Here is a 22,400-nt window from a genome sequence, read left to right on the forward strand (position 1 = left end):
ATTTTGGGATAGAAAACACATCCAACTTATCTTTAATTCGTTGACATCCTTTCTTGACAACAACAATTTCACATTGAACTATCACTATCCAATGTTAATTTTGGAATTAACTAATTAAAGTCATAAGACGGTATTAATGTTATGAATTGTATTATTATATTAATTAAATATTTTATCTTATACATGTACCTGAAATACAGGATACATTTTTTTAAAATCTAATTGTATTATACATAGTCTGAAACTAACAGTTCAGATTGAGAAAGAAAAAGTACGCAATAATGATTTATTGCATATTTTTTAACAAAAAAACGGAATCGCATAAATAGTTTTATACTGCTGATTCTTTTATATATTATTCGCGATTTTTCATCTTATAAAATTATTGATTCTATATAGCAAAACACATACTGTTGTCATTGATATTAATGTTACAAATAAAGTTCTACAAATATTCCAAGAAACTTTTTGTATATTTTGGTAGTTCAATTGTTTTCAAATAAAATGATTGTATAATACAATATATGCTTTCAAATGAATGCAAAAACTTAATTAACGACATCTCTAGTTGTACACACTCGTTATCCATGACTGCTTCCTTAATGAATAATAGTACAAATTCGAAAGGTTCAAACTAAAACCCTAAACTTTACTTATGATGCCAAATGTACTCCATCAACGTTCAAGTCAGGATCAAGATAATAACCTAGAAATATATTATTTGATTTATTGTTTGTTATCGATTAATAAACAACAATATGAATTTGATGTGCTGTATTCAACCATAGCATTCGTATATTTGCCTAATAAGATCTGTGAAAGGTGTGCAGAGTATACATTCGCTATTCTCGCTATGTCTAAAACTATCAACCATCCATACAATAAACACGCATTGTCTGTGCAGTCCTATTGCAGTATCCACACACAGCCTCCGAGTAGCACGGACACAAAGACATGAGCATGACCCGCCTTCAGACTGGAGGCTGTGCTCTGAAAATATATAACAGCGTTGCAAAATCGACAAGAAAGTCTCAAATCGTACTCCCAACTTGAGCAATCTATCAATTGTTGAAATGATCAACGTTCTAAAAAACTGGTTCGCTAGAAAATATCAGTACAAATGAAAGATACTTGTTTTTAGTCAGATAATAATAACATCAAATTGTTATCAACATTTCTGCGTTAATATACGCACCGGCCAAGTGGTCGTTGTAGTAGCTGCTGTTGTTGTCGTGACGGCGGCGGTGGTGGTGGTGGTGGGGACCACACAGTTCGCTGAAAAAATATTATCGAAGAACGGTGATGGTATGGCGAACCTGTATTTAATATATTTACTTTAGAATATTATTTTAAATTCACCGAATCTGCTCCCAATAAGAATGAAAAAATAATTCGATTGTATTACTATACATGTATTTAGAATTTTGGAATTCAATTTGATTTTTGCAAGTTTTTTCAATTAAGTAAACACACAAATGTTTCTCAGTTAAGCGAAATTTATTAGTCGTGTATAGTGACTCGTATTCATACGGTGGCATAGAGGTGACATTCACTCCTCTTTTTTTTAAAATTGCACTCCTCTTTTTTCTAGCTCGTGACCACGACTTAGTAACTCGTAGCCACGAGATAGAAAACGGAGGGGTGCAAAACTAAATAAAAGAGGAGTGCAATTAAAAAAAGAGCGGTGCAGTTAATAGAGGAAGGGTGCATTAGACAAAAGAGGAGAGAATTTCGGGATCTCGAGATCCCGACTTATATAACTCGTGGCCACGAGTTAGTCAGCCAATCAAATACTATTTTGTTCCTTCAAATTAATCAGCCAATGAAAACGTCCCAAAAGCAAGGCTCTGATATAACATAACATACTACTATAAGTACATCTATTACTACTATTACTACTACTGCTGCAATTGTTGTTGTTGTTGTTGCTGCTGCCGCCGCCGCGATAGCCGCCGCCACCACCAGCACCACCAGCAGCAGCACCACCACCACCACCACCACCACCACCACCACCACCACCACCACCACCACCACCACCACCACCACCACTACTACTTTTACTACTACTTTTACTACTACTACTACAACTACTACGACTACCTTTTCGACGACAACGGACGAACGACGACCGGACGATGGACGAAGACCGACGGACGACCGAGGGACGACTGATGGACGACCAACGGACGACCGATGTTTGGACGAGGGACGACCGACTGACGACCGACGGACCACGACCGGAGGACGGACGACCGTCGTAGTAGTAGGAGTAGTAGTAGTAGGAGGAGTAGTAGTTATAGTAGTAGTAGTAGTAGTAGTAGTAGTAGTTGTAGTAGTAGTCGTGGTGGTGGTGGTGGTGGTGGTGGTGGTGGTGGTAGTGGTAGTGGTGGTGTTGGTAGTAGTGGTGGTAGTAGTAGTAGTAGTAGTAGTAGCAATAGTAGTAGTAGTAGTAGTAGTAGTAGAAGTAGTAGTAGTAGTAGTAGTAGTAGTAGTAGTAGTAGTAGTAGTAGTAGTAGTAGTAGTAGTAGTAGTAGAAATAGTAGTAGTAGTAGTAGTAGTTGTAGTAGTAGTAGTAGCAATAGTAGTACTAATAGTAGTATGTTATGTTATATCAGAGCCTTGCTTTTGGGACGTTTTCATTGGCTGATTCATTTGAGGGAACAAGATAGTATTTGAGTGGCTGACAAACTCGTGGCCACGAGTTAGCTAAGTCGGGATCTCGAATTCTCGAAATTCTCTGCTCTTTTGTTTAATGCACCCTTTCTTTATTTACTGCACCGCTTTTTTTTTTTTAGTTTTGCACTCCTCTTTTTTCTATCTCGTGGTCACGAGTTAGCTAACTCGTGGCCACGAGTTACTTAGTCGTGGCCACGAGATAGAAAAAAGAGGAGTGCAATTAAAAAAAAGAGGAGTGAATGTCACCTCTATGCCACCGTATATTCATATATACAATAGATAAGTGTATTTTTGTGCTATACATGTGTATGTATTTTATGAAACTAGTGCGGAGTTAATTTCCAAGTGAAGTTCATCATTTAACAATACATTTTTCTACATAGCTACAATTGCTAAATAAAAATGAAAGAGATATCATAGACACTGAAGAGTATGCTACCGAAAGGCTGAAGAATAATTGTGGTGCCGGAAGTGGTACTGTTCGGTTTCTGGTTGGTATCGCACTTTTGTGGTGTTTGCGAAACTTGTATCCTCCCATCGGCCTCCTCCATCACCTGGGTGACAAGAATACAATTTAGGTTTAGGAGTCTAGTTTATATCTGGTGCATGGCGAAATTGTATCTTATGTTTGTGTTTGGTACGTATGAGTCATACTAAACAAAACAACACGTGTTAACCACATTCCTTCAATATGAGACACAACATCGACGTTGAATACTGTATTAAAAAATTGTGTGTAGTTCGCTTGTCATCGTTTGGAAAAAAATATGGTAACAACAATCTTAAAATTGAGCCTTACAACACATTCAGCTCAGTCGTAACTTACCATACACGTGACTCGATATGTGGTGGACTCGTCTGTGGTGGCGTCCAGGTTGACCACCAACACGTACGTGTAATTGCCCTCCTCAACGTACGTGTACACGCATTGGAACACTCCGTTGGCTAGTCCGCGATAGAAAAACGGAATGTCAGCATGCGACATGAATTACAACGAATAATAATTAAGAGTGCTTTGTTTAAACTTCCACTTTTTAAAACACAGCATTAGCATGCATTTACTGGATACATGTGCATTGACGGAATCATATTGATTATTTAATTTTATTTGAAATACTTCCTAACGTATAAACGTTGAGAATATCGTGTATTTGATTTTTATTATAAGTTAATCATACCCTTTACACATAAAAATAATTATTGTCTCGTGCCTCACAGTTTTAAGTAACCGGTATGTTTTAAGTGAAAGGTAAAGGCGTTGGTTTATAGTCTGATTATGATACTAGACTCATCCTCAACCGACTTTGACATTCCCCCCCCCCCCCCCGATCATAAGGGTATGGCGCTACTTACCCGAAAAGGCCACGTCGCCGTCACACAGGGTTGTGTTCACGGAAGGCGTGTCGCGGTCGCTGCAGCCGTCCCAGGAGGAGTTTGCGCCACAGGAGCTTACACCCCCATCCGTCACCGTGTAGTTAAACTCGCCATGCAGCATCTTAGGACAGTCCACTGCGGCAGCCGGCATTGAGTCTGTACCAGACGTTATGCTTTAAGATATCGTCTCTGTCAAACTTAATCGCTTTCATGTTCAATTCCAAGTTAAACCATGTAATCTACTTACTTTGGGACGTTAACATATGTGCTGTGCAGTGGGTCATGGCGATATTTGAGAGAAACATACTGTACATACCATTCTGCAACTACATGAACAACAGTCGAGAATAAACACCCATTCTATAAAATGATGTCATAACTGCTAACTTATGAAACTACCCAAGTTGACGGGCCTAACTCGTGGTCACCATTTATCACATAAAGGGAAGGTTTACACATTGATTGAGAAACTTTCTAACAGTTTTATTCGATCTAACTGAAGTAACAATAACATTTAGTCAGACCCTATATCAACAGACATCTCAAAGAGGCTTTCATATGTTCTCAAAGACTATATAATGAATTGAAACACACGTGTAAGACTATACGTTACGCTGATACCAAAAAACGGCTTCAAACACATGCCGTAAACACATCCATTAGTCGTGTCGCCCTACCTTTCTTCACGAGTAATTCCCAGGACGTCGTTGTTGGGGTGTCATCACAGACATCATTTTCCGTCATGATGACGCTCGTAGGAGAAAGTTTAAAGGTTTCGTTGTTGGCCAGGTCATCCTTGCCTGCGAATTAAACTTGGTTAAAATTTACGTTAAAAAAGCGTACATGTACACATTTATTTTAACCCGATCGTGTCAAAACATTGAAAGTAATTGTTTCACGTTTGAGTCTATTTTCCGAATTTCCAGTGTGCCGGTACAGAATTAGCATAAATCAACAAGGGAGGCAACTCGTAATGTCACAAATTGGCAGTGAACAAAAAAATCGTACTTTATTATCTCGCTTAACATGGGTCTAAATTACGGTTGAAAGCTATTTTGGATGAAACAGTCCGAAATCATCCAATAAATAAAGTCGAGTTATTTATCTTGCGGAACATTCAATGCCATGCCGCATGCAAGCTATTTAGAAAGTAAAAATCGTAAATCAAAAAGTTTGTGATGTTTTTTTCGCGGTCATAGACAGTGTTCCTGGCTGAAAACAATGCAATATTACTTTTAAATCATTCATGTATTAGTATTTAGCAAGAAAGAGGTAGAATATTTGTGTAAAACATAAGAATTTTGATATAAACTTGTGTCTGCTACAATTTAACGAGTGGTTACGGAAATTACCGATTGTACAGATGTATCGACAGACATATGCAAAACGACAGAATAACTTGCATATTTCAAGTTTATCAGCTTTGAAATCACCAATTAATCAAATGAGAATCGAAATCATTAAAATATAAACCAGTAATGGTCAGTAACACCAAAATTTTTCGGCACAACCATCGCATTTTTCGGAAACCGCGCCATATTGTTTTTCGGAAACCGACGATCGGTAATTTCCGTAACCATATGGAAAATTTCAGCACTGACAAGTTTCGTTTCTAATGAGTTGCTCAAATATTCTACCACAAAATTATTGTATACCATTACACACAGGAATAACAAGTTATAATTTCTTGATTTTGGGGAGGGACACTGTCTGTAAATGCTTATAAATGCGCATTTAGTCTAAACTTAAGTGCATAAAATATTGAAAAATAAATCATAATTCAATTGTTCGTTCCATCCGATAGTTTCATTAAATCCCATAGCTCAGTCACTCAATTATATTGGAAATTATTACGAATATCTGATAAAACATGTATTATTTATTTTTATCTTTGAACTTCCATTTCATAAATGTTTTTTTCTGTTTTTATGAAAGTCGTCAATTGTATATAGATTTCACTGTAGTTTGAAAAAAAAATAGGCAAATATTACGCATGTAAGATAAAATGCAAATAATTAATAAAAGATTCCCTTGTAATCAGTATGTTGGTTCATCGGTCAATAACAATATCACTTTGAACATTGATTTGTTTAAAAGTAATGACAAACATTAAATGTTTTCTGAACAAATGATTGATGACACATATAAAAGATTGATAGGAAGATATGAACAAATCAAGGTTGCTAGGTTGTCCGCATAGAATGGTCATGTTAGTATGGAAGTACTTGATATCCTTTGGGTGTTGTAAAGACATGAAATGGTAATGAAATGTCTCAAAGTGTAGAATTAATTTTCATTTAGTAAAAGAAAGGCAACATATAACCCTTAAATGGCTGAGAAGAACTTGTGGCGGAATACAAATAAAAAGAGGCCATATGCTTATTGAAAAAGTGTAAACATCATTACATATGAACTTTCTGATCAAAAGTGGTATTTTTAGTGAATAGGGAAAATACATTTTCAAGAATAAACAATATAATTATAAATGTTTTGGTGAAGTGCATCATAGTATTATCATAGTACCAGTTTTGGTCTAAAAATCCAATAACATTTTTTTAAAGTTCATAACCCCTTGTTGCAAAAACAAATTCATGAAAAATAGAATTTTCAGAGTAACCTATTAAAATAAAATAAAAAGAATGCTTAATTAGACCCTAGTTATTATCTTTGCACGCAATTACATATGTTTGCAAAAATCATTGTTTCATGCTACTGATGGTACCAGTTTTTTTGTCAGAAAATTAATTACATTATTTTAAAATGCATTACCCCTTGTTGCCAAAAAAGTAATACAAAATATAATTTTCAAAGAAATCCTTTAAAACGAAAAGAAAATGCCTTCTGAAACCGTAAGTATTATTCCTGCAAGCATTTTACATCAATTATTTATGTTTGAAAAAAAAATCATTGGTTCATGCTAACAGAATATCATTCGAAGTCACAATCTTCCAATGAAAGTAAGAAACTCGCGGCCATCTTTTGAGGTGGTTCAGGTTGTGAGGAGCGAGTGAGGAGCGAGGAGCGAGTCAAATCGATCGATAGAAGAATCTTGCGGCCATTTTGTTAGGAGCCTTTTAGGAGCGTTCCAAGTCGATCGATAGTCCAGGTGCAAGGGTGTGCGTTTTTGGTTTTCACCTGGTGCTGTTATGTGTGTTTTCGCTTAAGGGTATGGTTATAAATCGGCGTTTATTGTTTTCGGTGTAATGAGCGAGTAATCCACCTGTCGGTTGTGGGTGACTCTTGGTATTAGATTGATAAGTGGTTACACAATATCAACGCGCAATCGATTTAAACTATTGAACTGTTGGCGCTTTTTTTTCGCCGAACCCGATATATTTTTGAATGTATTTGAAAAGCGAGCGGTATTGAACCACAATTTAGGCGCGCAAACGATTTAAATGATTGGCGCTTTTTTCGCACGAACCCGATATATTTTTTAATGTATTTGAAGAGCGATCATTCCCAATGCAATTTGCATTCTATTGTAATCTTTAGTAGCCGAGTTACGATACTCTCACTTATGTTATATATCAATTGGAATGTTCGAGTAAACTGTCAATAAACTGTACTGTAGAAAGTTTTACAAATACAATCCAAAACTTTAGGGACCCGTTGTTTTCAAAAGAATCGTTCAATGTTTACAGTTAGATAAAACACGTTGATTGGTACGATAATGAGTGTATAATTGATCGAAATCAATATCTTCACTCTAAACAGTGTTTTAATTTGAGTACGGTAAGCCTGATTTCAATGACGTTTTGTCGACATGATGAGCAACAAATAAAAAGAAAGACACATTAAATTTCAACGAAAAATTACGGAACGTTGAAAAGTAAAAAGTAGACATGAATTTCGGAAATATTTTAATTTAGAAACAAAAATGGCAATAACATTGTATAATTCAATCAATGATTATTTTGAAAGCTTGAGTAACGCTACTGCTTTTTTTAACGCTGAAGCTGAAGAAATCGGTTCCTATAATAATTTTAACATCATCATCATCATCATCATCATCATCATCATCATCATCATCATCATCATCATCATCATCATCATCATCATCATCATCATCATCATCATCATCATCATCATCATTTATTGGCGAATCGGCATATTTGCCTTTGGCCATTCACAATCTATTTGAGTTTAATTATGACCAAGACATACAACAATACAACATTTAAGCGTACAATACAATACAATAATAACAATCATAGCATTGGATTAATACAGAGCAAATGAAATCAGTTGTAGAGCAGTTTTGCCAGATAAAAGGGAAAAACAGAGTAATTGTAATAGGAAGCAGCATACACAATCGAAAGAATAGGTACTTCCTAGAAGTCAATGCATATCATATTCCCTAATGGGTTATGTTTCATCTGGAATTAGCGCCTTATGCGAAAACAAAAATTAGGAGCTAACAAACGACAACGATGAAACTTTTACATCGAACTAGATCAACCGATAACGGCAGATGAAGTTATGGATGCAGTGAAAAGTTTAAAACAACGTAATAAAGCGATAGGCAGTGATTTTTCACATGAATATTTCATTGAAAGTAATCCTAATTTACTCGTTGATTTGCTGCCTGTTATAGTATTTTAGGTTTTGAGATTTAGATAAACATGTTCAAGTGTTGATTCTTTTTATATATTGATGTCCATTATGCTGCATTATTTAAATTAAAACACGCGTTTGCATGATATTTTTGTTATTGTGCTTACATGTTTTTATATAAGGCGTATATGTCGTAGAGAATTATAGCTTAGCATGAAAAATTTGGTATGCAAATTAAATTATTTAGAATAATTAAGAATATGCATAATAATTGTTAATCATGTGTTTAGTCATGTCCATCCTATTTGAATACGAAATTTATGATATTGATCTCAAAAGAGGATGGTAATGTCCTTGATTACATTTCTCGCAGTTTATACACAATTTTGAATTGTGTGTACAAGAAAGTACACTTTCTTGAATAAATAGAGATTCCATAATAATAATTTTTTGATATTTTCGAATGTCAAGGCGATGATGGTAAATTGAACTGTATAAAATAAGCTGTTTTGGCTGATTTAAACACCTCTTGATGCTTTCTTGAAAAGTTAACAGCTCATGAAAAAGGTTGGAATTTTGAAATAATTAAACTCTAAATTATTTTTAACACCAGCATCAAGACATTTTGGCATTATATTCTAAATTATTCTTATTAGTTAGATTATTTTTATTTGCCATTTTCTAAATTAGAAAGACTCTATTCTATTTTTAATAACTTTAGTAAATTTTTCTTATTTTTACATTTGATTCAGTGAAGTTTCCTAATCTCCATAAATATTGTTCTTTAGATTAAATTAGACCTATTTTGTAAACTAGATTTTTGAAGCACTTTCTAGTCTAACAGTAACTTATACTTATATCATTTTTTTGACAGTTTAAACCTATTTATTTTAGCTCGATTGCGTCGAAAGCCTTAGGCTTATATAAACGCTCTCGAGTCCGTTTCCTGGGCCTACAACCAGTACTTGGTGTCTTTGGGGGAGATCTAAAGAACGCTCCCACGGTGGGGATCGAACCCGTGACCTCCCGGTCGCAAGGCGGACACCATATCCATTACACCACGGCGACCTTTTGACAGATTTTGAACTTCTGTTTAGATTCATTAAGGTATTTGCTGTATGTTGTTCATTTTTGTAACGATACTTTAGACATGGCTTGTACCTGTTCTTAATTGTCTGTCATTGTTCTTCATTTTCCGAGTTCTTGGAATAAAAATTAGTTATGTGTGTTAAAGCTGCCTTGGTTTTCACTTATAAATAAATTCTTTGAGTGTATTTAGGCGTTCCTGACTGAACGCCTTTAGTTAATTGAATTACAATCAGTCAGTATAGTCATCCTGACCGGAAATAAGATTTCGTCAAATAAATATTTCCGCATTACATAAGTGCTCACAAAGTTACATAACTTGTAACCGTCAAGTGACCGGTTGATTTGCGAAAGCGAAGGAGACCGAACTACCACACTTGGATAGGGCAGTTGAGATCGATAATGGTTTGGATCGGTAAAAAAACAAGGCTGCCAGGGGGGTGTGGGGGGGGGTCTTTTTCCTTATATTTATATAGTAAAAAAGCTTGTGAACACTCTAGAAGTCACATGTTTTGCCTAAGCATCATGAAATTGTGTCAAAACATTAGTTATGTGGATGTCTCGGACGAGTTTGAAAATGGTCATGATCAGTGAAAAAACATGGCCGCCAGGGAGTGGGGCAGTTTTCTTTATATGTATATAAATGTAGTAACAACATGTGAACAGTCTAGAAGACACATTTTTTCCCAATCTTCATGAAATTTTGACATATCTTTGAAGAGTTAAAAAATGGTTCACGTCTGTTGAAAAAACATGGCCGCCAAGGGGCCATTTGTTGTTCATTCTTCATATTACTTGGTAAGAACATTTGTTCCATTGATATCTTGGGCTGCAAATAACAGGTCATTTCTTTTTATCACAGGTGAGCGACTTTGGGACTTTCAAGCCCCCCTTTTTTATTTATTTATTTTTAATTATTTTTTTTCTTCTCTATTATTTTCCCGTAACGTTATTTCTTCTATTGTCCTTTGTTAGCTCCTAATTTTCGTTTTCGCATTAGGCGCTTATTCCAGAGGAAACATAACTCATTAGGTAATATTGTATGCATTGACTTCTAGGAAGTACCTACTCTTTCGATTTTGTATGTGGGCACACCCATTAAAGGAGGCACACCCATTAAAATAACTTTACATGCAACACTTTTTATAGTAAATTATAATGTTTTAAAAGATTGAATCCTAGACTTTCGACAATGAACAGTTTAATTATATTCTATAATATATAACTTGTTAAAATATGTATATAAGTGATACACAAATGTGGTCACATTGTGTAGCGGATATTGTCCCGTCGACTGAGTAAAACACCTCGTAAAGTGGATGTAAGGCTGCTTCTTATTACAATTACTTTGTTTTTCCCTTTTTTCTGGCGAATATGCTCTACAACTGATTACACTTGGTATGTATAAACCCAACGCTATGATTGTGATTATTGTATTGTATTGTAAGCTTGAAAGTTGTATTGTTGTATGTCTTAGCCATAATACAATTCAAATAACATAACATAAAAATTGCAATGGGACCTGTAAACAATTAAAACTGGGGCAATCAATGGCAGAGTGGTCAGTTTTCCCTCAGAACAGTGCATTTATCAATGATCAATATCTTCCCAAAATCCAGAGCAGAACTAAAAATAGATTACTGAACCAGGTTAAACAAGGGAGATAAATACTGCATAAATACTGCAAAATCATGTACATGTTGTCGTTCTTTCAATTATCTCTTAGATGAAAGGCTTATCATAAGTGTAAATGACTAAACAGTTATGTTAACTATGCAAATTCTGTGTTATGAAAAATTATATAATACTGTTAATGTCACATACTATTGACATAATAAAACCAAACTTTACTACACAGGAAACAAATTTCATGAAGATTGAGCAAACTAGAAAGTTAATAAGATTTTACTATAGCCATATATAGCCATATAAGGAAAAATGCCCCGCCCCTTGGCAGCCATGTTTTTCAAGCCAAGATTACCATTTTTGAACTCATCCAAGATATCATTGGGACAAATCATCTGATCAAGTTTCATGAAAATCGGAAAATAAATGTGGCCTCTAGAGTGTTAACAAGGTTTTACTATAGCCATATAAGGAAAAATGCCCCGCACCCTGGCGGCCATGTTTTTCAACCAACCGACATCATTTTCGAACTCGTCCAAGATATCATTTGGATGAATCTTCTGACCAAATTTCATGAAGATTGGACAATAAATGTGGCCCCTAGAGAGTGAACAAGGCAAATGTTGACGTCCCACTACGGACAACGCACGATGGACAACGGACAACGGACGACGGACAAAAGGCGATCAAAAAAGCTCACCATGAGCACGTTGTGCTCAGGTGAGCTAAAATAATAAATGGAACGTATTCAATGTACAAAAAACAAATGAACAATTTTACGTATTGAGTAAATACAGCATAGATATAACTTCTTGGGAGCAACGAGGACAGGGTTTCTATACATCTATAGCAACTATGTTGACAAATTATTCGTAGCTAACAGTTTTGTTTTAAAGAAACAAAATAATATATAAATAAAGTAAAAAAAGAGAAAAAAACAAGGAACGCATACAATGTACACTTGATTATACACAGTTCCACACATACAATAAGTTAAGAAGATGAGGACAAAATACCACTAGGGTTCTCATTTGTTTTTTCTAAGTTTCATAGAATTGTATATGAATTTTGCTGTATTTCGTACTTTTCTTTCTCTATTTTCAGACATAATGTATTTTAATTTTGTAATATTTGGCCAGTTCGATGAAATGTTATACTCTTTTCTCAGATCTGAATAGGCAGTACATCATAATAAAAAGTGGTACTCCGATTCAACAACATTTTGCGTACAAAGTTTACATATTCTGTTTAACCTTTCTATATTGTTATATCTACCAGTTTCAATCTCAAGGGAATGCGACGAAAGTCTGAAACGGGTTAGTTCCTTACGATGTTTTTCATTTTTTATATTTACTAGATACTTTTCATACTCGAAATCTTCTTTAAATTTACATTAGTATTCCATTTTATGTTGTACTGATAGTGTTTCGTGCCATGACTGAATTTAAGTTAGTAAAAGTGTATATTCTCCAAACTTCAGCTCCATATAACAAAATAGGGACTACAAGTGCATCAAAAAGTGAAAGTTTTGTTTTAATATCTAAGGAAACTCTACTAAAAATCGACAGCAAGTGGTTGTACGCCTTCAAGGCCTGATCATTTTACAAGAGAACTGTGAGCACATTATGTATTAGCAAAACATTTAGGAATTGAAAAGCACACCATCACGATTAAACAGCAAATGGAACAAACACGCGTGAGATCATTATTTGATAAACAATTATCACATAATTAATTTCTAAACAATTAACGGCTGGTTTTGATGATTTATATCAAATGAAGATGAAACTATTTTAGATCATTGAAGAAAATAATTACACAAAATATGTACAAGAGAAAAGTGTATTTGAAAATACCTGAATGAAAAGTTGTTATTAAAATGTTCAACATTTTTTAATATAACTCATTTAAGCAAAATGATTGAATGAAAATAATTGTACTGATGAGAATAATTAAAAGACTTGGAAAAGTAAAAAAGCTGAAAGGCACATATTTTTAAGGTAAATCTTTAACGAGAAAGTTTTGGAAACTAAGTTTAAAATTTTTATTTACGAGTGAATATTTTTAGAAAAGCAATGCTTTAGGAGAAAGTTTTTGAAAATAAGTTAAAGAACTTTTTTAAGAATAAAGTTTTATGAAAATGTTATTGAACAATCTTCGTATTAGCAAAACATTTAGGAATCAATAAACACACCAGCTCGATTAAATAGCAAATTGAACAAACAAGTGTGAGATAAATATTTGATCAACAAAAGTCACATGAAGATGAAACTATTTTAGAACATTGAAAAATGATAAAAGCAAAAAGGTTTAATTAAAATGTTCAAAATTTTTAGTATAACTCATTAAAGCAAAATGGTTTTATGAAAATAATTTAACATATGAAAATAATTTTATGAATTTGAAAAGTTATATACATGTTTTTTAAATATAAGAGACTGTTTTTTGAAAATAAGTTTTAGAAATAATGTAAGAATTAAAAGTTATTCAAACAATTTTTTTTGAAAATTATATTAAGGAATAAATCTAAAATGAAAACACTATGCAAAATATTTTTGGTATGAGAAAATGTTTTTGAAAATTTATTTTTGAAAAGTAAAAAAGAAAAAAAAAAGTTGAAAGGAAAATATTTTTTAAGGTGAATGGTTTAGAAGAATGTTTTTGAAAATAAGTTTAAGAAATTTATATATGAATGATTTTTTTTACAAAAGCAATGTTTCAGAAGAAAGTTTTTGAAAATAAGTTAAAGAACTTTTTAAAGAATGAAGTTTTATAAAAATGTTATGACTAAGAAATAGTTAAAAAAAAATATTTTTGAAGCAGTAGTTTAAAAAAGAAAGTTGCAGAAAATTATTAACAAAATATTTAAACAAAGAAAAACTAAAAAGAAAATAGATCAACAATAATCACATGAAGATGAAACTATTTTAGACCATTGAAGACAATAATTACAAGACAAAAGTGTATTTGAAAAAAAAAATGAATGAAATCTGTTAAAGCAAAAAGTTTGAATTAAAATCATTTTTTGTATAACTCATTAAAGCAGAATGGTCTTTAATTTTTTTAGTATAACTCATTAAAGCAAAAAGTTTATTTTTAAAATAAAAAATGTACATATTAAAATAATTTTATGAATTTGAAAAGTTATACACATGTGTTTTTTTTTAATAAAAGAACTCTTTTTGAAAAAAAGTTTAAGAAATAATTTTAAAAATGAAAAGTTATTCAAACTAAATATTTTTGATATAAGAACATGTTTTTGAAAATTTAATTTTGAAAAGTAAAAAAGAAAAAAAGTTGAAAGGAAAATATTTTTTAAAGTGAATGTTTTAGAAGAATGTTTTTGAAACTAAGATTAAGAAATTTATCTACGAGTATTTTTTTTAGAAAAGCAATGTTTTAGGATATGTTATTGAAAATAAGTTAAAAAACTTTTTTAAGAAAATAAGCTTTATAAAAATGTTATGACTAAGAAATAGTTTGAAGAAAAAATATTTTTGAAGCAGTTGTTTAAAAAAAGAAGAAAATTATTTAGAAAATATTTACACAAACAAAAGTTTAAAAGAACATAGATCAACAATAATCACATGCAGATGAAACTATTTTAGAACATTGAAGAAAATAATTGCAAGACAAAAGTGTATTTGAAAATACCTGAATGAAAAATGTTAAAGCAAAAAGTTTTAATAAAAATCTTCAAATTTTTTAATTTTAACTCATTAAAGCAAAATGGTTTTAGGAAATAAAATGGAAATAATTTTAAGAAGTTGAAAAGTAAAAAAAAGTTGAAAGGAAAATATTTTTAAGGTGAATGTTTTTGAAAATAAGTTTAAGAAATTTATTTACGAGTGAAGTTTGTTTTTAGAAAAGCAATGTTTTGGGAGAAAGTTTTTGAAAATAAGTTAAAGAACTTTTTTAAGAATGAAGTTTTATTAAAAAAAATATGACAAAAAAATTAGTTTTAATGAAAAATATTTTTGAAGCAGTAGTTTAACCCTTTCCCCGACAGCCATTTGACTTAAAAATGCCTCTCTAGATACCAAACAAACCTAGCTGCCTGCTTACCAGTGGCTGATAGCCATCTGATCAATATCAGTAACCTACAGGCATTATTGGTAAAACGCTGTTTTACGACCCTCATTGCTTTTGAACCTGATATCGATAATTAAATAAAATTAAAAATATATCGGGTTCGTGCGAAAAAAAGCGCCAATCATTAAAATCGTTTGCGCGCCTAAAATGTGGTTCAAAACCGCTTGCTTTTCAAATACAATCAAAATATATCGGGTTCGGCGAAAAAAAAGCGCCAACAGTTCAATAGTTTAAATCGATTGCGCGTTGATATTGTGGAACCACTTATCAATCTAATACCAAGAAGTCACCCACAACCGACAGGTGAATTACTCGCTCATTACACCGAAAACAATAAACGCCGATTTATAACCGATTTAAGCGAATACACACTTAACAGCACCAGGTGAAAACCAAAAACTCACACCCTTGCACCGGGACTATCGATCGACTTGGAACGCTCGTAAAATGCTCCTAACAAAATGGCCGCCAGATTTTTCTATCGATCAAGTTGACTCGCTCCTCGCTCCTCGCTCCTCACTCGCTCCTCACAACCTCAACCACCTCAACCACCTCAAAAGATGGCCGAGAGTTTCTTACTTTCACCCTACTCACACAAAGCCCATTTAAAATATGTAAAAACAGTATATCATCATTTTAAAAGTATTGCTATAATATTTCTTACATACGATACATGTATAAAACTTTGTACAATACAATTAACAATCTATTCAAAACGACTTATGTATATGAGAGCACACTCTATGGACCATTAATTATACAATATTGAAAACGCTTGTCGTTCGGGTAATATTTTCATGCGCTGTCAACTATTGCTGAACTAATTTGGCTGAGTTACTTTGTTTGTTTGCTAGTTGTTGCTGTGTTTGTGTTTCTTTTTAAGAGTAAATACTTGTTCATGGAAGAACAAGCAATGTGTTTGTGAAACACTATGTCCCCATATATTTGACCTTTGACCTTGAAGAATGACATTGACCTTGACCTTTCACTACTCAAAATGTGCAGCTCCATGAGATACACATGCATGCCAAATATCAAGTTGCTATCTTCAATATTGCAAAAGTGTACATTAAATGATCGATTTTGACACATATATTTGACCTTTGATATTGAAGGATGACCTTGACCCTGACTTTTCACCACTCAAAATGTGCAGCTCCATGAGATACACATGCATGCCAAATATGAAGTTGCTATCTTCATATTGCAAAAGTAATGGCAAATGTTAAAGTTGGAGCAAACAAACACACAAACCAACCAACCAACAGACAGGGCAAAAACAATATGGTCCCCACTATAGTGGTGGGGGACATAAAAACAAAATCAAATTAAACCACCGAGACTGAGATACGCTCACTGATAACTCTGTAACCGCACTTTCTTTTCACAATACGTGCGTATCAAATAACCATCAGGAGAATTAACGCACATAACCACATCAATGGGCACAAATGCTGCAAACATTATCTTCGTGGAAGGATACATTTTTTACATAAAAATATAAATTTCAAATAAAATGTGTCGCCGAGCCAGAACCTTCCGAACTTTAACATTCAAAATCTTGACATAAAAAAAAGCAAATTTAAGACAATGCTAACATATAAGTTGTGTACTTACGTGTTCTATGGTAGTACAGGATCGATGCAGACGACAATGGTGTCATTTCAAGACAGAAGTAGGCAAAAAAGTTAATACCATACAATTTGAACTGCTCAGATCTGGAAAATGCCGAAAAATGTAGTGTATTTATACGCAACTAACACTCACAGGTGGTTAGCGTGTGGCTATGATATTAATTAGTGAAAACATCATTTTGAATGATAAATAATCCTATTATAAAGAAAAATTAACTTTTCTGAAGAAAAAAATTCACTATCAAATATATACATAACAAGGTATGCAACTCAAAATCACCCGAAAACGGGGTGCATCGCTTTGAACAGCCATATCTTCATCAATTGTGCAGCGATTTTCACGATCTCGGTCTTATTCAAAGCAGAAATGAATTATTTTTCTGGAAATGTATATGTCTTGCAACATTTTTACAAATACTGGGTCAATTTTTAATATGGCTGTTCAAAGCGATGCACCCCGTTTTGGGGTGATTTCGAGTTGCATACCTTTTTATATATCTATTTGATAGTGAATTTTTTTTTTAAGTTAATTTTTCTTTATAATTTTTTTTTTGTTTTTTTTTTTATAATATGATTTTCTTTATAATATGATTATTTATCATTCAAAATGATGTTTTCACTAATTAATATCATAGCCACACGCTAACCACCTTTGCTTACACTGCATATAATAATACAATTACACAATCTATTTTGGGCGATATAGTTGTGGTCATTTGAGTTTCAACTATCATCATACCACGATGTTAAATACAATGATTACTGTGTACATGTATTACGATATTATACAATATATGCTGTTTTAATGCTTCAACAAATCACAATCATATTAAATTATTGTTACACACTAGTCACCAATCGCAAATATCCAACATTTTTTAAGTAAGTCTCTTTTTCATACACCAAAGCTACCGTGTAGTTTTGTTATTTTCCAAATCGCATCTTTTAATGGTTGTGAGAAACCATGATTTTGCAGCAGAGAATCAAATTTTACTTATTTGTATAGGGAGTTATTTTATGTCGATGATTGCATACGTATTCGGAAGAAGACACAACATGAAAACGCAAGTATACGACTGTTGTTGCTCATGCACGTTTAAAGGGGATCTATGCAGAGATGTTGACATGTATTGAAGTTTGTCATTAAATGCGTTATATTGATACATGTAAACATTGGGTCTAAAAAGTCTACTAAAAAACAAGAATACAAGTAAAGAAAGTAACTCCATCTGACCCCTGGATTAAAGGTCTATCGCTTAGACCACTCGGCAATCCGTGCTTATAAAATGAGTGAATGAAATTAATCTCGGTTTGATAAATACGGTATAGTATGGTTTTATACATGTTATTTAGAGAAGAGAGATTATGGTCATGGTTTAGCACGAAAATTGCACGGGTTTTGTGTTAAAGATTTAGCGCGGAAGCGCACGAGTTTTTCGTTGTGGGATATATATTATTTGCAAATCTATTGAGTCGCAATTCGAGGGTATATTTGACAGGCAAAAGTAATGGAAAAGGAAAACGAAGGGGTGATAACCCCGCCCGCCCGCCCTTAATGGACATATGTATGTATAAAATAATTATAATAGTGTAAGTATTATATTATTTACGTTACATTATTTTTTACATTATTTTTACGTTTATAATTTTGCAATAATAAAGTCGATATTAAGTTTATTTTCAGTTCGGTTTTTTAGTCCATGTGAGATGGGATCTAAACACGAACCGATTCCTTTACCGAAAAAGTCGATGGGTGTATTTACATTTAAGTCTGAAGCAGTTTTCTTGATTATTTTGTTTCATCTTTTACTTCATATTGTGTTTTTAATGTGATTTTTTATGTTATATGTTTCATATTTGAGACTCTCACTTTCTGGAGATAGTACTTCCTGAATATTAATTGAAATCTGGGTATGTTTAAATGTCAGTGTGATTTTATGTTTTCTTACGTAATGAACGTTTACAATTAAAAGGTATTCTTATTTTTACGATTTTTTTCGTTTTGATGTGACTGGTTAGGTGATGACGTCGGTTTAGTACAGCTGTTGAAAAATTTCATCATATGCATATATATATAATTATATATTTCTCGGAATACTTATGATTTATCTACATTCTTTTTAAGTATTATTTTATGGATTTATGGTTTTCGTGATTTGTATGTTTCTTGTTGATGTCCGGGGTGTATACGGGTTGTTTTTGATGTTTGTTATGTTAATTTGCGCAATGAGATTGATATTGTTTTATTTACATGTTTTGCTAAAGAATACTTATTTTTTACAGTATAATAAAAGCTGCTTATTTGTAGATTTCTCTTAAATTAGAGGTTTCGTACGGTGGCATAGAGGTGACACGCACTTCTCTTTTTTTTTTAAATTGCTCTCCTCTTTTTTCTATCTCGTGGCCACGAGTTAGCTATGTCGTGGCCACGAGATAGAAAAAAAGAGGAGTGCAAAACTAAATAAAAGCGGCGTAAAATTAACCAGAAATATCTTTAAAAAAGATATACGGCGTTGATAGTTCAATGAATGAGATCAATGATAGCGAATGTCTTTTTCTGTGCAGTTCTTAGCTGCATCACACGCAGTACGGGATGTTACGCGGGGTTTTCGCGGCTTATTTTACATTATTACATATTTCTGGTCATAAACCTACAGATACAAAACAGAAAACCAAAAGAAGAATGGAAGTGAAATCAAAACATATGAGTCAACCGACCACACGCGAAGTATCCGTATTTATAAGCGCGTTCTTCGAACAAACATGTTTAAGTGGTTTGTCCGGCGTTGCTATTTGATTCGATTATTAACAGTATCGAGAATCATCGCGCTCATGCTTAATACATTACAATATGGTGGAATAATTATTGTTAAATTAATCAAAAATAATATTTATCATTGTATTGTTGAAAACACATTACGAATCTATTATTGACATACAATAATTATATTGCTGAATATCTTCATTTAACATATTTCTTGTCTAAAGAAAATTCCTGGTCACCTAGTTCACGGATATCGTCTTTATTATATAACGATTATTTTACTGGCCGCGAACTCCGGTGATGACCTGTATATAAACTCTGACATCCAGACACACTAACCGCGAATTGACCCGATATCTCACGGGTTGAAATGCAATTCATTAAAGTGAGGCCTCGCTGCCACTGCTCTTTATACGTTTACATGTTAACATGTTGACCGGAATATGGAAGTAAGTACTAAATATGAGAACATAGCCTTTAAGTATAAAAGCTTTTGCCATGGCAATCCTCTGAAAATAAAAGGTGCACGCACAAACTGTATTGATGTCGCGAATTGAGTGTAAAACTGTTCTATCTATTAAGCCTTTTCATTTGAGATAAAATTGTTTCATGCAGTAAAACAGTGTTACAAAGACGCGTATATGTTTCCAATGTTCTGGTGGTATACTCAATTCAGCAAATGGAATAAATGAAGTGTATTCATTCGTACCTAGCCGCGGGAAATTTCATTTGAATTTTATTGGACACTTACAAAGGTCAGGTAAGGTGAAAAGCTGGCTTAATACAGCACGCCGAAAAAAAGATCGGTGCAGTAAATAAAGGCAGAGTGCATTAAACAAAAGAGGAGAGAATTTTCGCTATCTCGAGATCCCGAGTTAGTCAGCCAATCAAATTTTGCGTAACATGTGTAAATATTCTGTACTCATATATATAGCTGGTAAAAGCAGGCAAGGCTCTGATATAACATAACATATTACTATTAGTACTACTATTACTACTACTACTACGACAACAACTACTACTACTACTTCTACTTCTATTAGTACTACTATTACTGCTACTACTACTGCTACTGTTGTTGTTGTACTACTACTACTACTACTACTACCACTACTACTACCACTACTACTACTACTACTAAAACTACTACTACTACTAATACTACTACTACGACGACGACGACAACTACTACTACTACTTCTTCTACTACTACAACTACTTCTACTACAACTACTTTTACTACTACTACTACAACTACTAAGACTACCACTTCGACGACGACGACGACGGACGACTAACGGACGACAGACCGATGGACGACGACCGACGGACGACCGCGGGACGACTGATGGACGACCAACGGACGAACGATGTTTGGACGAGGGACGACCGACAGACGACGCCGGATGGATGACCGACGAACTACCGGAGGACGGACTATGGACGACCGACGGACGACGCCGGATGGACGACTGACGGACCACGACCGGAGGATGGACGATGGACGACCGACGGACGACCGACGGACGACCGACGGACGTCGACTACGACTTCTACGACTACTATTACTACTACTACTACTACTACTACTACTACTACTACTACTACTACTACTACTACTACTACTTCTACTACTACTACTACTACTACTACTACTACTACTACTACTACTACTACTACTACTACTACTACTAGCAACAGTAGCAGTAGCAGTAGTAATAGTAGGAGGGGGAGAAGGAGGAGGAGCAGTAACAGCAGTAGCGATAGTAGTAATAGTAGTAGTAGTAGTGGTAGTAGTAGTAGTAGTAGTAGTAGTAGTAGTAGAAGAAGTAGTAGTAGTAGAAGTAGAAGTAGTTGTAGTAGTAGTAGTAGTAGTAGTAGTAGTAGTAGTAGTAGTAGTAGTAGTAGTAGTAGTAGTAGTAGTAGTAGTGGTAGTAGTAGTAGTAGTAGAAGTAGTAGTAGTAGTAGTAGTAGAAGTAGTAGTAGTAGTAGTAGTAGTAGTAGTAGTAGTAGTAGTAGTAGTAGTAGTAGTAGTAGTGACAGCAGCAACAACAACAACAACAGCAGCAGCAGCAGTTGTAGTAGTAATAGTAGTACTAATAGTAGTATGTTATGTTATATCATAGTCTTGCCTGCTTTGACCAGCTATATATATGCGTACAGAATATTTACACATGTTACGCAAAATTTGATTGGCTGACTAACTCGGGATCTCGAGATAGCGAAAATTCTCTCCTCTTTTGTTATATGCACTCTGCCTCTTTTTACTGCAGCGCTCTTTTTTTTAATTGCACTCCGCTTTTATTTAGTTTTGCACTCCTCTTTTTTGTATCTCGTGGCCACGACATAGCTAACTCGTGGCCACGAGATAGAAAAAAGAGGAGAGCAAATTAAAAAAAGAGCGCCACGAGATAGAAAAAAGAGGAGAGCAAATTAAAAAAAGAGAAGTGAATGCCACCTCTATGCCACCGTATCTATGCCACCGTACAAATTAATGCTTCACATTTGTAATTTATCATATTTAAGCAACTTAACGTGATTGATGGGCGTTGGGGGCGTCCTTTGTGCACTTTGGGCATCGGCGGGGATCA

At 33.8% G+C, this 22,400-nt stretch overlaps 1 protein-coding gene across 1 annotated transcript in view; it reads right to left on the reverse strand.

The window, feature by feature from the left end:
* Positions 1 to 490: 490 nt before the first annotated feature.
* LOC127870011 (uncharacterized) overlaps positions 491 to 22,400 on the reverse strand; it is a 30,201-nt gene continuing 8,291 nt past the window's right edge. The window contains exons 3-9 of the mRNA XM_052412674.1: positions 17,029 to 17,129; positions 4,728 to 4,850; positions 4,030 to 4,206; positions 3,503 to 3,621; positions 3,116 to 3,230; positions 1,196 to 1,275; positions 491 to 990 (exon numbers count right to left, since the gene is read on the reverse strand). Of these exons, the coding sequence (XP_052268634.1) occupies positions 907 to 990; positions 1,196 to 1,275; positions 3,116 to 3,230; positions 3,503 to 3,621; positions 4,030 to 4,206; positions 4,728 to 4,850; positions 17,029 to 17,129 (799 nt within the window). The 3' untranslated portion in view covers positions 491 to 906. The remainder of the gene's footprint in view (positions 991 to 1,195; positions 1,276 to 3,115; positions 3,231 to 3,502; positions 3,622 to 4,029; positions 4,207 to 4,727; positions 4,851 to 17,028; positions 17,130 to 22,400) is intronic.

This window comes from Dreissena polymorpha, chromosome 2 (genome assembly GCF_020536995.1).
Source record: "Dreissena polymorpha isolate Duluth1 chromosome 2, UMN_Dpol_1.0, whole genome shotgun sequence".
Classification (NCBI taxonomy): domain Eukaryota; kingdom Metazoa; phylum Mollusca; class Bivalvia; order Myida; family Dreissenidae; genus Dreissena; species Dreissena polymorpha.